This window comes from Dasypus novemcinctus, chromosome 30, assembly GCF_030445035.2.
Source record: "Dasypus novemcinctus isolate mDasNov1 chromosome 30, mDasNov1.1.hap2, whole genome shotgun sequence".
Classification (NCBI taxonomy): Eukaryota; Metazoa; Chordata; class Mammalia; order Cingulata; family Dasypodidae; genus Dasypus; species Dasypus novemcinctus.
In genome coordinates this window covers 23,632,746-23,648,160 of record NC_080702.1, presented here as the reverse complement: position 1 = coordinate 23,648,160, position 15,415 = coordinate 23,632,746, and the positions used below count along the sequence as shown (strand labels likewise).

Here is a 15,415-nt window from a genome sequence, read left to right as displayed (position 1 = left end):
TTTTCAACGGGGCAGTGCTCCAGTGCCATTTCAGAGCCAGTAAGGGTGGCTTCCCCTTCCCCATGCTTGGGCAACCTAATTTGTATGTGCAATTTGGTTTCTGTCTCTATGCCCAAGTTAGTTTTAATTTGGGGTTGAGTGCACACTATGAAGGTCAACACATTTTTGTTCCAGGGACATTGGTGTGTGGATAGAGAACTAATTTTTCTTGGGTAGGGTAAATTTAGTCCATAATCCTCTCCTGGTAAGAGGCCGAAGTGTGTTTTTTATTTTCGTTATGGATCGTCTTCTTTAAAGGGAATTACAATGTAAATATAAAATACTAATTTAAAACAGTACATTTCTTTCATAGTTCTACTGATAAAAAATAAATGATAATTATCAGATTATCTTTAGTGTAGGAATACAATTAATATCAAAGGTTTCTTTCATACCTCTAAATGAACAAGTTAATGGTTTTTAGTGTTATGACAATCAACATTTTATGATTAGTTTAGATCAGGATGTGTCTAGGTCAATATAACTACAAAAAACTTTCTGAGCCAAATAATTCAGTCTGCTTATAAATAATATTTCCTATGTGATCATTTAATTTGTCCAATAATTAAACTCACAAAAAGAACTGAGGGGAAACTAAAGAGAGTCAATTGATTTTGCATTCATTATGCCCTGAGCATTGCCTGAAAACCATTTTGCCTTTTTCAGGTTCAATAACTAAAACCATGAAATCAATTTTTACTACCACTTCTACAGCTATAGGTAATAACCCAATATTGCCAAGATTTTAAGATATATGAAATTATAGTACTAATTATATCCCTAGGTAATAAATCCCATCATTATAGACTTAAAGTTTTTAAAATGCCTTAGAATGTTAAAAATCTTTTGCAAAATCACAAGCCTTCTACATAATAGAGCTGGAATTTAAACACAGACAATCCTAAACTAGAAAATACTCTTCTAAAAACTGAATCTAATACTCGCTTACTCTTCTCTGCCTTGAGATAAACATTATGAATGAGGGAATTATGTAGTGGTTAAATTGATGAGCTATTAAAGACATAAATAAATAAATAAATAAATAAATAAATAAATAAATACATACATAAACAAATATATATATTTTCTAAAAGGCAACAGAGAGCCACAAGATGAGAGGGGTCCCAGATTCCACAGAGTAGATGGAAAGAATTATTCTGATGCTGTTACAAACTCTCTTCAGTTTGGGAGATGGGAGCCAACCATAATCATCACTGTGTTGGTTTTATATGGCAAACTCACAGAACTCTACAGTATAATTTGTCCCCTTTCCACATATACCTCACTAATTTAGAAGGTCAATAAAAGGATTAATTGTGTGTGAGTGTACGGGCAATGGGTTATATGCGAATTTCCTATACATTTTGTATATTTTTCCTAAATTTAAATATAAAACTTCTCTAAAATTAAGTAAAAATTAAATAAAAATTTAAGTAAATAAATGAAGTGTTACATTTGAGTTCTTTCTTCACCGGAAAAATTTTCTTTAAATAGATAGACGTAGGAATTTGCATAGTGACTAAATAAAAAACACAATTTGTGACATGGAAAACAAATATTGAATACTAAATAGTTAATATGAATTGACTTTTTTGACCTATTTATTTATGAGTGTATCTCCAAAGGAGATTCCATTTAACTTTTCTTTCTGCAACCTTTTAACTATAAATATTTAATCCATGATTTACATTCAATAAAAATAACATTTTGAAATGTAAGTCTATTCATGATGCTCCTTTGTCTGCAATGTTCAAAACCAATAGCATGCCCAAAGAAACACTGCATTTCCTGGTCGTTGCCTACATATCTTCTGGTCTTGTCTAAGTTTTCTATACCAGAATACCCTGGTCAACATATGTCAACCCTGACAGAATCATGTGTTTACTCAAACCAGAGTGTAGTGTGCTCTCTGCTCCCTCCCCTGGGCATGCTGGGCTCTCATTGACCTACCTATTCCATTCATTTCCTCTGATCTCAACCCCATTAGCATTTCTTCAGAAAATCTATGACCTCATACATGCCCAGTAGTGTATATTCGCATTGCACCAAGTACCTTCTTTATGGAAATCGCTGGAATATTAATTTGGATTTTATTCATAAATCCAATTATGCCTCTATACCACAGTAGAAATCTTACTTCATTTGGGATATTTCTCTTATTTTATCTCTTTCTTAAAATATTTCTCAAGCAACAATAAAAGTCAGAGTTTATTTCCACATGCACAAGGAATCACCGAACTTGAAAAAATGAGACAGATGAAAGAACCCAGAGTCCCATTAATCACATAACTCAGGCTGGCCCATCTTACTTATATTTAACCTGAACAGCTATCTCTGTGTTGAGAAATTTACATTTACAATTTTAAACAAAGGTAAAACTTATTTATCTGCAACACGACACTATTTTACATCAATGAACATTTCGTGAATCCTGAGTTTTGATTTCACTTTAATAACTTTATACTCAAATTGCAGATATTATTGGGATTTGCAGACAAAAATAAAAATCACTCACCATTTGCTTCTATTGTTTTCTCTGAATCAAGATAAAAACAAAATCGAGTTAGAAAGAATTGCCATACACTACTTGCAAATAATCTACCAGATTTTTCACATTTTTATTAAAATTAAAATATCAGGTATAAATGCCTCTTTAAAAAAGAGTAGTTTTCCATACTATTTCACAGACATACTAAGCAATGGCCAATTTCAAGATGAATTGTAAGAAAGTTTCTTGCTTATGTTCTCAGTGTAATAGTGAGAGTACCCAAAAGTCCCACTGATTCCTTAGCCTTTGAGTGCCAGTATACCCAGACATAAGTTAAAGTTGAATAATCCTCCCCAGAAGTGTAAGAATGAGTAGATCATATCATAAACTATTTTCTTCCTAAGCCTGTTAATGTCCTTAGCAAACATCTCTCCTAGGAGCACAGTAAAAACTTCTCCACACTCAATTTGTAAGCATCATGTGAGTGTAACAGAAATCTGTCCTTATCCCTATGGAATGCCCTTGTTCTGAAACCAATTATAAATCACCTCTCCTTTTCTGATCTCTTTCTGGAGCACTAACTTATTCTTTGTCATGCCATGGCCAAAGATTCTTCCCCGTCCACAAGTCCAAATAAAGCTTACACCTCACTAAATGCCCTGTTTGTTCTCTCTCCTCAGGGCCTCACAATCTCACACCTTTCTGGAACTAGGTTTTAACAGCTAGTAAAGCAGGAGCCAAGAGACAGAATGTCTTCTGTTCATTGTGGGCATGTGTTCTGGCAAAGGATACCCCAGACGGGAAATCCTGGCTTGACTTTCAAAGTCCATGTAGGGGGGATACCTGCCTTCTTTGGCCAATCAGGACCACTGAGAGAATATGGAGTCAGCTACTCACTTTAAAGTTGTTGAGCTCCAAGTGAGTATGGTGATGTGCCAAAAACCCTAATGGAAGCAGCAGTTGACTACGATAAGGAAAACAATGTGGCAGCCACTCTGCAAACACACTGCTGACTGCCTTCCTGGTGTATCAGATGTTAGGAGCAGTAAGGTTTTCAACGGGGCAGTGCTCCAGTGCCATTTCAGAGCCATGGTGGCTTCCCCTTCCCCATGTATTGGGCAACCTAAATTGTATGTGCCATTTGGTTTTTGTCTCTATGCCCAGGTTAGGTTTAATTTGGGCTGGAGTGCACACTATGAAGGTCAACTTATTTTTGTTCCAGGAACATTGGTGTGTGGATAGAGGACCAAGAAAAACTGGTTGATCGGGGTAGTGTAAATTTAGTCCATAATCCTCTCCTGGTTAGAGGCTGAAGTGTATTTTTATTTTCATTGTGGAATTGTCTTCTTTAAAGGGAATTACAATGTAAATATAAAATACTAATTTAAAACAGTACATTTCTTTCATAGTTCCGCTGATAAAAAATAAATGGTAATTAGCAGATTATCATTATTATAGAAATACAATTAATATCAAAGGTTTCTTTCATAAATGAACAAGTTAATGGTTTTTAGTGTTATGACAATCAACATTTTATGATTACTTTAGATTAGGATGTGTCTAGGTCAATATAACTACAAAAAAATTTCTGAGCCAAATAATTCAGTCTGATTATACATTATACTTCCTGTGTGTTCATTTAATTTGTCCAATATTTAAACTCACAAAAAGAACTAAGGGGAAATTAAAGAGAGTCGATTGATTTTGCATTCATGTGTCCTGAGTATTGCCTTAAAACCATTTTGCGTTTTTCAGGTTCAATAACTAAAACCATGAAAGCAATTTTTACTACCACTGCTACAGGTATAGTTAATAACTCAATATTGTCAAGATTTTAAGATATATGAAATTTTAGTACTAATTTAAACCCTAGGTAATAAATCCCATCATTATAGACTTAATTTTTAAAAAATGCCTTAGAATGTTAAAAATCTTTTGCAAAATCACAAGCCTTCCAAGTAATAGAGTTGGAATTTAAACACAGACAATCTGAAACTAGAAAATACTCTTCTAAAAAATTAATCTAATAATCACTTACTCTTCTCTGCCTTTAGATAAACAATATGAATGAGTGAATGAATGAGGGAATCCTGTAATGATTAAATTGATGAACTATTAAAGACATAAATAAATTAATTAATTAATTAATTAATAAACAATTATATATATTTACTAAAAGGCAGCAGAGAGCCACAGGGTGAGAGGGGTCCCTGATTCCACAGAGCAGGTGGAAGGAATTATCCTGTTGCTGTTACAAACTCTCCAGTTTGGGAGATGGGAGCTGATCATAATCATCACTTGTTGGTTTTACAGGGCAAACCCATAGAACTCTACAGTATACGTTGTCCTCTTTCCATGTATACCACACTAATTTGGAAGGTCAATAAAAGGATTAATTGTGTTTGAGTGTAAGGGCGGTGACTTATATGTGAATTCCCTGTACATTTTGTGTATTTTTTCCTAAATATAAATATAAAACTTCTCTAAAATTAAGTTTGAAAGTTAAATAAAAATTTAAGTAAGTAAATGAAGTATTACATTTGAGTTCTTTCTTCACTGGAAAAAATTTCTTTAAATAGATAGACTTAGGAATTTGCATATGACTAAAGAAAAAACACAATTTGTGACATGGAAAACAAATATTAAATACTACATAGCTAATATGAATTGACTCTTTTGACCTATGTATTTATAAGAGTTTATCTCCAAAAGAGATTCCACTTAACTTTTCTGTCTGCAACCTTTTAAGTGTAAATGTTTAATCCATGATTTACATTCAATAAAAATCACATTTTCATATATAATTCTATTCATGATGCTCCTTTGTCTACAATGTTCAAAACTGTTAGCATGCCCAAAGAAACACTGCATTTCCCAGTCATTGCCTACGTATCTTCTGTTCTTCTCTAAGTTTTCTATACCAGAATACCCTGGTCAACATATGTCAACCCTGATAGAATCATGTGTTTACTCAACCAAGAGTGTAGTGTGCTCTCTGTTCCCTGCCCTGCACATGCTGGGCTCTCACTGATCCACCTATTTCATTCATTATTGCTGAACTCTGCTCCATAATCACTTCTTCAGGAAAACTTTGACCTCATATATATACGCCAAATCCATTTAGTACATATACTTATTGCACCAAGTTCCTCTTCATGGCACTCATTAGAATATAAATTTAGTATTTATTTTGAATGTGTAATTGTAAAGTTTCCATAATAGAAACCTCAATGTAAGTGTTGATTTGAAATCTGTTTTTTTTCTTTTTCCATTTTTTTTTCCATCACAAATCAATATTAGCTGATTTCTAAATGTCTAAGAAATCCGTGAACTTTTCTGAATGAAGCAGAGGAAAGAACTCAGAGTCCCAGTCCTCACATAGTACAAGCTGCCGTATCTTAACCTCCATTTAAATTTAACAACTACGTCCATGTTGAGAAATTTACATTTAGAATGTTACAGTTAGGCAAAAGTTATTTTAATTGCCACCTAACACTATTTTAGAACATCAGTAAGTATTTAATTAGTTCTGAGTTTAGATTTTCCTATAATAATTTAAAACATTTTTGGGATATTATTAAATGTTGAATGTTCAAATAACATATAAGGCAAAATTAAATATCACTCATAATTTTTATTTATTTCCTCTGAATAAAGAGAACTGAAAGATAAATACAAAATTATGCTAGAAACAGTCCCCATAAACTCACAACAAAAATCCAGAACAGATGTTTTACATTTTCATAAAAACAAAAAAGCTATAAATAACTCTTTAAAAAATAAAAGTGTCAATATCATTTCACATACATACTTACCAATGGCCACTTTCATGATTATTTGTAAGAAAAATTCCTGCTTACTATATGAATGTAATTGTTTGGGTATCAGGTCCCCCTATTTCCTCAGTACTTAGATGTCAGCATGACCTAGGCAGAAGCCTAAGTTGAATAACCCTACCCAGAAGTCAAAGAATGCATATATTGTATCATCAATTACAATCTTCCCAAAACTGTGAATGTCCTTTGTAAACAGCCTTCCTAGGAGAATAGTAAACCATCTCCACACCCCATGCATAAGCTTCATGTGACCCTAACAGGAACTCTGTTTTCCTACACTGTGACATATCCTTGTCCTGAAACCACTTCTAAATCACCACTTTTTTTCACTTCTTTTTGGAGAGATCTAAGTTCACTTTTTCTTTGTCCTGCCACTGTCAAAGATTCTTTCCTGTCTGGTAGTCCCATTAGAGATTATGCCTGACTAAATCTCCTTTATGCCTCACCTTCCCATGCCTTCATGAGTTGGGTTGTAACAACCAGTAAGCCAGGAGCCAGGAGCCAGAATGACCATGGGCGGTCATGGGCATGTGCCCAGGCAAGGGAAGATCCAGAGGGAAATCCTGGATTGGCTTGTAATGTCCATGTGAGGAGGCGTGGCTGCTCTCTTGGGCAGGTGGGGACCACTGAGAGAATATGGAGTCACCTACTTACTTGACAGTTGTGGACCTCCACATCAGTACAGGGATGTCCCAAAAACCTGATGGCATTAGCAGTTAAATAAGACAGGGAAAACAATCTGGAAGCAACTCTGCAAACCCACTGCTGACTCCCTTCATGCTGTAGCAAATATTAGGAGTGATACTGTGTGCAATAGGGCAGCTCTCAACCATGTCCTGGAAGAAACTGAATAGTGTTATTTTTGTACTCAGTGAAATTTTCTTCCTTCAAGGGAATTACCAGGTAAATATTAAATACTAAATTAAAGCTTATCACTTTTTTTGAGAGCTCAGCTGATAAAAAATTAAATGAGAATTTGTGGATAATAGTGAAAATAGTGTAACTAATTAGTAAAAACTAATATTACTTTTACTACTCTACATGAAAAAGTTAATGATTTTTGGTGCTATGATTATCAATATTTTATGATTAGATATAATCTTAACTAAGTTTATGATTTTTTGTTATAACTAATCAAATATGTTGATTACCTAGATACAAGTAATCAATATTACTGTATCTAGGCTGTATCTAGGGCAATACAACTACAAAAGTAATCTAAAATAGCATAATTCAATTTTATGATAAATTATTATTCCTACATATTATAATTTGTCTGATATTTAAATACACAGAAAGAAATGTGGGAAAACTAAATAGAGTTGATCCATATTGTTTTCACAGTGTCCTGTTATTGCCTTAAAACTATCTTTTCTTTTCTAGGTTCAATACATAAATGATCAAGGCTACTATTGCTACAACTACTACCACTACTCTTAATAATCTATTATGTGCCAAGATTTCCAGAAACATGAAAATTTTAATATTGTGTATAACCCTATATCATCAATACCATTATTATAGTCTTAAAAGAAAACAAATCTTGCCTTAGGTGGCTAAAAATCTTTTGCAAAATAATGAAGCTTCTATGTAATAGAGCTGGAATTTGAACCCAGACAGGCTGTAGAGCCTACTCTTCTAAGAAATGAATCTAATAATGACTTACTTTTCTCTGCATTGAGATAAGCCAAAATGAATGAGGGAATGAATGAATTGAGGAATAAAGTCATAAAGACATAAATAAATTAATAAGTAAATGAATAAAGCAATGACTGAATAAAAATATATATATATGTATATATACACATATGTGTGCAAATGGTTAAAGGGAAAAGAAAGCACCAGGGTGAGAGGGAAACAGATTCCACAGAGTATTTAAAGAAATTATGAGTTCTGCAGCTATAAACACTCCTTTTGTGGGGGTGTGTGAGCTGTCCATCTTCATAATTTCATTGGTTGTCTAGGACAAGGTAAAAGAACTTGACAGTAGGTGTTCTGTACTTAATATACCACACCAATAATCTAGGAGGTGACTAGTAATGTTAACTGTGTGTACATGCAAGAGAGCAGGGATATATGCAAATTCTCTATGCTTTTTGTATATTTTTAATATAAATATTAAAAATCTAAAAATAACTTTAAAAATTAAGTTAAACAAATAAATAAATGAAGTGTTACATGGGAATTTCTCTGCACTAGAAAATTTTCATTAAATAGAAAACAGACTAAGGAATTTATGTAATGATTAAATAATAAAAACATTTTGCGACTTTGAAGAACAATATTTGAATATTAAATAAGTCAATATGAATTGACTTTCTGGACCTATTTATTTATATGAGTGTATCTCCCAATGGGATTCCATTTAACTTTTTGATCTGCAACCTTTCAACTGTAATCACCTAATCCATTCTTTACACTCCATAAAAATGACTTATTAAAATATAAATCTATTCATGATGCCATTTGGTCTGCAATGTTCAAAGCTCTTAGCATGCCCAAAGACACTTTGCATTTCTTGTTCTTTGCCTGCATACCATGTATTCTTGACTGTATTTTCTGTACCAGAATCCCCTGGCCAATATGTGTCAACCCTCATAGAATCATGTGTTTGCTCAACCCAGAGTGTAGTGTGCTCTCTGCTCCCTGCCCTGCACATGCTGGACTATCAGGCATATCTATTCCATTCTTTACCACTGATCTCAACTCTATTAGCATTTCTTCAGAGAATCTACAGCCTCACATATAGGCCATATTCCTCTAGTCTATATGCTTATTGTATCAAGTTTCCTTTGCATGGCACTCATTAAAATATAAATTTGGCTTTTATTCTGTATATGTAAATGTACACCTGTTTCATAACAGAAACTTCAGTGCAAGTTAGGATCCATTCTTTTTTTCCCTTCTTCAATCTTTTTCAAGCACCCATCAGATATTAGTTATTATCTATGCACAAGAAATCACTGAAGCTATCTGAAGGAGGTTAATGAAAGAACACAGAGTACCAGTCCTCACAGAGCACAAGCTGGCACATCTTAAGCTCCATTTAAGCCTAACAACTATCTCCATGTTGAAAAACTTACCTTTAGAATTTTACAAGGGCACAAAAGATATTTTAGTTGCCTCTACATTATTTTAGAACACCAGTAATCATTTCATTAACTGTTAGTTTTGATTTTTCTGTAATAATTTTTAAACAATTTTGGGATATTATTGGATTATTGAATGTTCAAATACTGTCTAAGACAAAATAAATATCACTCACCATTCTCTTTTATCGTTTCCTCTGAATAAAGAGAAATGTAAGATAAAACCACAATTATGTTAGAAAGGGTTCCCATAAGCCACCTGCAGATAATTCAGATCAGATGTTACATGTTTTTATAAAAACAAGAAAATTAGTTATAAACACATCTTTAAAAAGAAAAGTTGTCAATATCATTTCACATATATATATTAAGCAATGGCCAATTTTATGATGAATTGTAAGAAAAATTCCTGCTTACTATATGAATGCAATACTTTGGGTTACCCTGTTCCCCTTAAGTCCTTGCACATAGGGGCCTCCATGACCTAGACATAAGTTTAGATTAATAACCCTCCCCACAAGGGAAAGAATGCATAGATGGTATCATAAACTATAATCTTCCCAAAGCTGTTGATGTCATTTGCAAACATCCTACCTAGGAGCACAATAAAAATATCTCCACACCTCATGAGTAAGCTTCTTGTGACCCTTAAAGCAACTCTCTTGTTCTACTCTATGGAATGTCCTTGTCCTGAAACCACATATACATCAGCTCTCTTTTTCACTTCATTTTGTGGAGAGCTAAGTTCACTTTTATTCTTTGGCCTGCCACTCTTAAATAGTCTTCCCTGTCTGCAAGTTCCAGTAATGCTTATGCCTGACTGAATGCCAGCTGCGTTCTTTGGTCTCATGGCCTCACCATCTTGTATCCTTCAGGAATTGAGTTGTAATAACTGCCGAACCATGAGACAGGAGACAGTATGACCACTGGCACTTGGGGCATGTGTTCAGGCAATGGAGAAATCCTGGGTTGGCTTGTAAAGATCATGTAGCAAGGGGTGGCTGCCCTCTTGAGCAGGTGGGGACCACTGAGATATATGGCTTCACCTACTTGACAGACTATTCTGGAAGTCCACATGGGTATGTGGATGCCCCCAAAACCCTGATGAGAGTAGCAGTTCACTCAGATAGCAAAAACAATCTGACAGGATTTAATCAAACCCATTGTTGATTGCCTCCATGGTGTATCAAGTTAGAAGTGAAACTGTGTGCAATGTGGTACTTCTCCACTGTTATTTAAGAGCCAATAAAGGAAGGTTATCCCTTCTACATGTATTGTGAAAACCAAAAATTATGTGCACTTTATTTCTGTCTTCATGCACTGGTCAGTTTTATTTTGGGTGTGGAGTGTAGACTTTGAAGGCCAAAATATTTTTGCTCCAGTAACATTGGTGTGTGGAGAATGGACCAAGTAAAATTGATTCATCAGTTAGTGCATATTTAGTCCACATCCATGTCTTGGATAGAGGCTATATTGTTTTATTTATTTTCTCTGTGGAATTGTCTTCCTTAAGAGTGTATTACCAGGTAAATATAAAATACTAAATTAAAATTTAACACATTTAATTGAGAGTTCAGATGATTTAAAAAATTAAAATTAGCATATAATAATGAAAAAAGAACAGTAATTAATGTCAAAAAACTTTCATAGCTCTACATGAACAAGGTCTTGATTTTTGGTGTTACAACAATCAGAGTTATATGGTTATTTAGTAACAGATTATATTTAGGTCAAAATAACTACGTAAATATGTGGAATAGAATTATTCTGTCTGATGATAAATTATATTCCTTCATGATCATTTAAATGGTTGAATTTATAAATTCACAGAAAATACTGAGGGAAAACGCAGTAGTTATAGTTGATCCATTTTGTTTTCATGTTTTCCTGTATATTGCCTTACAACTATCTTGTCTTTTCCAGGTACAATAATGAAAATCATGAAAATTATTATTACTACTACTATTACCAATACTATTCTTAACCCAATATTTGTCAAGAATTTTAGATATATGAAAATTTTAATACTGTGCATAAGCCTGTCATAAATACCATTAATATAATATTTTTAAAAAATGACTTAGAGGCTAAAAGTCTTTTGTAAAATTATGAAGCTTCTTAGTAATAGAGCTGGAATTTACACCCAGACTATCTGACTCTATAGCCCACTCTTCCAAAAAATTAATCTAATAATCACTTACTTTTCTCTGCCTTAAAATAAACCAAAATAAATGAAGGAATGAAAGAATGAATGAATGCATGGATGGATGAATAAATAAATATATAAAATAAATAAATCTTAAAACAGAGCACCAGGATGAAAGGGAACCCAGATACCACATCAGATGGAATAAATTATCCTGTTTGCTACTACAAACACTCCTTTCTTTTTGGGGTGGGAGCTGTAAATCATCATCATTTTGTTGGTTGTCTAGGGAAACCTCAAAGAATTGGATGGTAAGAGTTGTCACCTGTACCAAATACACCACATAAACTAACAGGTCACAAGTAAGGGTAACTGTGTGTGAGTATAAGAGATGGGATTATATAGGAATTCTCTATATTTTTTGTGTATTTTTTCTTAAATGTAAATTTAAAATTTCTCTAAAAATAAAATTTAAAATTTAAATAAATAAAGAAATGAAGAAGTGTTACATGGGAGTTCTTTCTTCATTGTTAAAATTTTCATTAAATAGATAATGGACCAAGGGATTTGCAAAATGACTAGAGAAAAAATGTGACTTTGAAGAGCAAATATTGAATATTAAATAAGATAATATGAATTGACTTTTGGATGTATTTAATTATATAAAGGTATCTCCCAAGGGGATTCCATTTAACTTTTATCTCAGCAACCTTTTCACTGTAATAATCTAATCCATTCTTTATACTCAATAGAAATGGAATTTTAACATATAAATCTGTTCATGATGCTCCACTGCCTACAGTGTAGAAAACTCTAAGTATGTCCAAGGAATCATTGCATTTCCTTGTCTTTACATATGTACCTTTTAGTCTTGACTGTTTTCTGCACCAGAATCCCTTGGTCAATATATGTCAGCCCTGACTGAATCATGTGTTTGCTCAGCCCAGAGTGTAGTGTGCTCCCTTCTCCCTGCCCTGACAATGGTGGGCTCTCATTGACCTAACTATGGCATTCATTACCATTGATCTCAACTCCACTAGCACTTCTTCAGGGAAGCTTTGCTCTCATATAGAAGCCAAAGCCCTCCAGTGTATATTCTTATTTCACCAAGTTCCCTCTTCATGGCATTTATTAGAATATTAATTTTGTATTTATTCTGCCCATATAATTGTACTATTGCATAAGAGAAACCTCAATGCAAGTTGGGATCCAAACTCATTTTTATTTTGTTTTACATTATTGTTTTTCAAACACCAACCTGATAGGAGACAGCTGATTTCTATATGGATAAGAAATCAGTGACCTTATCTGAATAGAGAGATGAAAGAACTCAGACTCCTAGTCCTCACATAGCATAAGCTGGCATATCTTAACCACCATTCAAGCATAACCATTATCTCCATGTTGACAAACTTAGATTCAGAAATTTACAATTAGACAAAAGATATTTTAGTTGCCTCTCAACATTATTTTAGAACATCAATAAGCATTTCATTAACTGTGAGTTTTGATTTTGCTATAATAGTTTTAAAACTCAATTTTGGAATATTATTGGATTTTGAGGGTTAAAATACTGTCTCTAACAAAATTTTATATCACTTACCATTGTTTCTTATTAAGTTCTCTGAATACAGAAAAATAAAAGATAAAAAGGAAATTATGTTAGAAAGCTTTCCCATACAATTCTTGCATATAATCTAGGTCTATGTTTTATATTTTCATACAATAAGAAAATCAGCTGCAAATACCTCTTTAGAAAATAAAAGTTGTCAACAACATTTCATATACATACTAAGCAATGACCAATTTAATGATGAACTGTAAGAAAAATTCCTGCTTACAATATGAATGTAATAGTGTGGGTAACCCAGGCCCCCCTAAGAAATCAGCATTTAGGTGCCAGCGTGACCTAGATATAAGGTAAAATTTAATAAACTTCCCCACAAAGGAAATAATATATAGGTTGTATTATAAACTCTAATCTTCCCAAAGCTGTTACTGTTCTTTGTAAACGTCCTTCCTAGAAGTGTGTTAAAAACATCTCCAGGAAGGCAGGAAGAGATGAGAGGTGGAGGTGTCTTTGGGACATGGAGCTGCCCTGGATGGTGCTTCAGAGGTAATCACCGGACATTGTAAATCCTCACAGGGCCCACTGGATGGAATGGAGGAGAGTATGGGCCATGATGTGGACCATTGTCTATGAGGTGCAGAGATGCCCAAAGATGTACTTACCAAATCCAATGGATGTGTCATGATGATGGGAACGAGTGTTGTTGGGGGGGGAGAGGGGGGTGGGGGGGTGGGGTTGAATGGGACCTCACATATATATTTTTAATGTAATATTATTACAAAGTCAATAAAAAAAAATACTATAAAAAAAGAAAAAAAAACATCTCCAGGGAAGCAGACTTGGCCCAGTGGTTAGGACATCCGTCTACTACATGGGAGGTCCGCAGTTCAAACCCCGGGCCTCCAAGACCCATGTGGAGCTGGCCCATGCACAGTGCTGATGTGTGCAAGAAGTGCCATGCCACGCAGGGGTGCCCCGCATAGGGGAGCCCCACGCACGAGGAGTGTGCCCCGTAAGGAGAGCCGCCCAACGCAAAAGAAAGTGCAGCCTGCCCAGGAATGGTGCCGCACACACAGAGAGCTGACACAACAAGATGATGCAACAAAGAGAAACACAGATTCCCGTGCGGCTGACAACAACAGAAGCAGACAAAGAAGACCACACAGCAAATAGACACAGAAAACAGACAACCAGTGTGGGGCAGGGGGGGGGGGGGTAGGGGAGAGAAATAAATAAATAAATAAATCTTAAAAAAAAACTCCAACCCCATGTGTAAGCTGCATGTGACCCTAAAAGGAACTCTGTTCCCCTGCCCTATAAAATGTCCTTGTTCTGAAACCACTTATATATCACCTCTTATTTTCTCATCTCTTTGTGGAGTGCTAACATCACTTATTCTTAGGCCTGCCACTCTCAAGTTCTTCCCTGTACATAAGTCCCAATAAAGCTTATACCTGACTAAATACCAGTTGTGTTCCTTGATCTCATGGTCTCACCATCTCATGCCCTTCAGGAATTGATCTGTAACAACTGGTGAGCCATGAGCCAGGAGACAGAATGTCCACAGGCAGTTGTGGGAGTGTGTTCAGACTAAGGAAAATCCAGAGAGGGAAACCTGGTTTGGCTTGTAATGTTCATGCTTGAAGGGCTAGTTGCCCTCCTGGGCAAGTGGGGACCACTGAGAGAATATGGCATCACCTCCTCAGTTGACTATTGTGAAACTACACATTTGTGTGAGGATACCCCAACAACCATGATGAGAGAAGCAGTTAACTAAGATAGGGAAAACAATCTGGGAGCAAGTCTTCAAACCCATTGCTTATTCCCTTCATGGTGCATCACATGTTAGAAGTGATACTGTGTGCAATGTGGTAGGTCTCCATTGTTATTTAAAAACCAATAAAGGGAGGCTTCCCTTTCTCCACATATTGGGAAAACTAAAAGGTATGTGCACTTTGATTTCTGTCTTCATGTCTTGGTCAGGTTTATTTTGGGCTGGACAGTGAACTCTGAAGGTGTAAATATTTTTGTTCCAGTAACTTTGGTATTTGGAGATTGGACCAAGTAAAACTGATTCGTCAGGGTATAAATTTAGTCCATAACGATGTCTTGGATAAAGGCTGAATTGTGTTATTTATTTTCTCTATGGAATTCTCTTCCTTAAAGGGTACAACAAACAAATATAAAACATTAAATTAAATATTTGCAAATTTCTTTCTGAGTTCAGCTGATAAAAATAAAATCAAA

The 15,415-nt window shown here is 34.6% G+C and overlaps 1 protein-coding gene across 10 annotated transcripts in view; it reads right to left on the bottom strand.

The window, feature by feature from the left end:
- The window catches only part of LOC101415219 (butyrophilin subfamily 3 member A2-like), a 158,620-nt gene that overhangs the window by 74,975 nt on the left and 68,230 nt on the right, over nucleotides 1-15,415 (bottom strand). For all 10 annotated transcript variants that reach the window (XM_058290217.1, XM_058290219.1, XM_058290216.1 and 7 more), the window contains exons 9-11: nucleotides 13,202-13,222; nucleotides 9,629-9,649; nucleotides 2,555-2,575 (exon numbers count right to left, since the gene is read on the bottom strand). In XM_058290217.1, coding sequence (XP_058146200.1) covers nucleotides 2,555-2,575; nucleotides 9,629-9,649; nucleotides 13,202-13,222 — 63 coding nt within the window. The remainder of the gene's footprint in view (nucleotides 1-2,554; nucleotides 2,576-9,628; nucleotides 9,650-13,201; nucleotides 13,223-15,415) is intronic.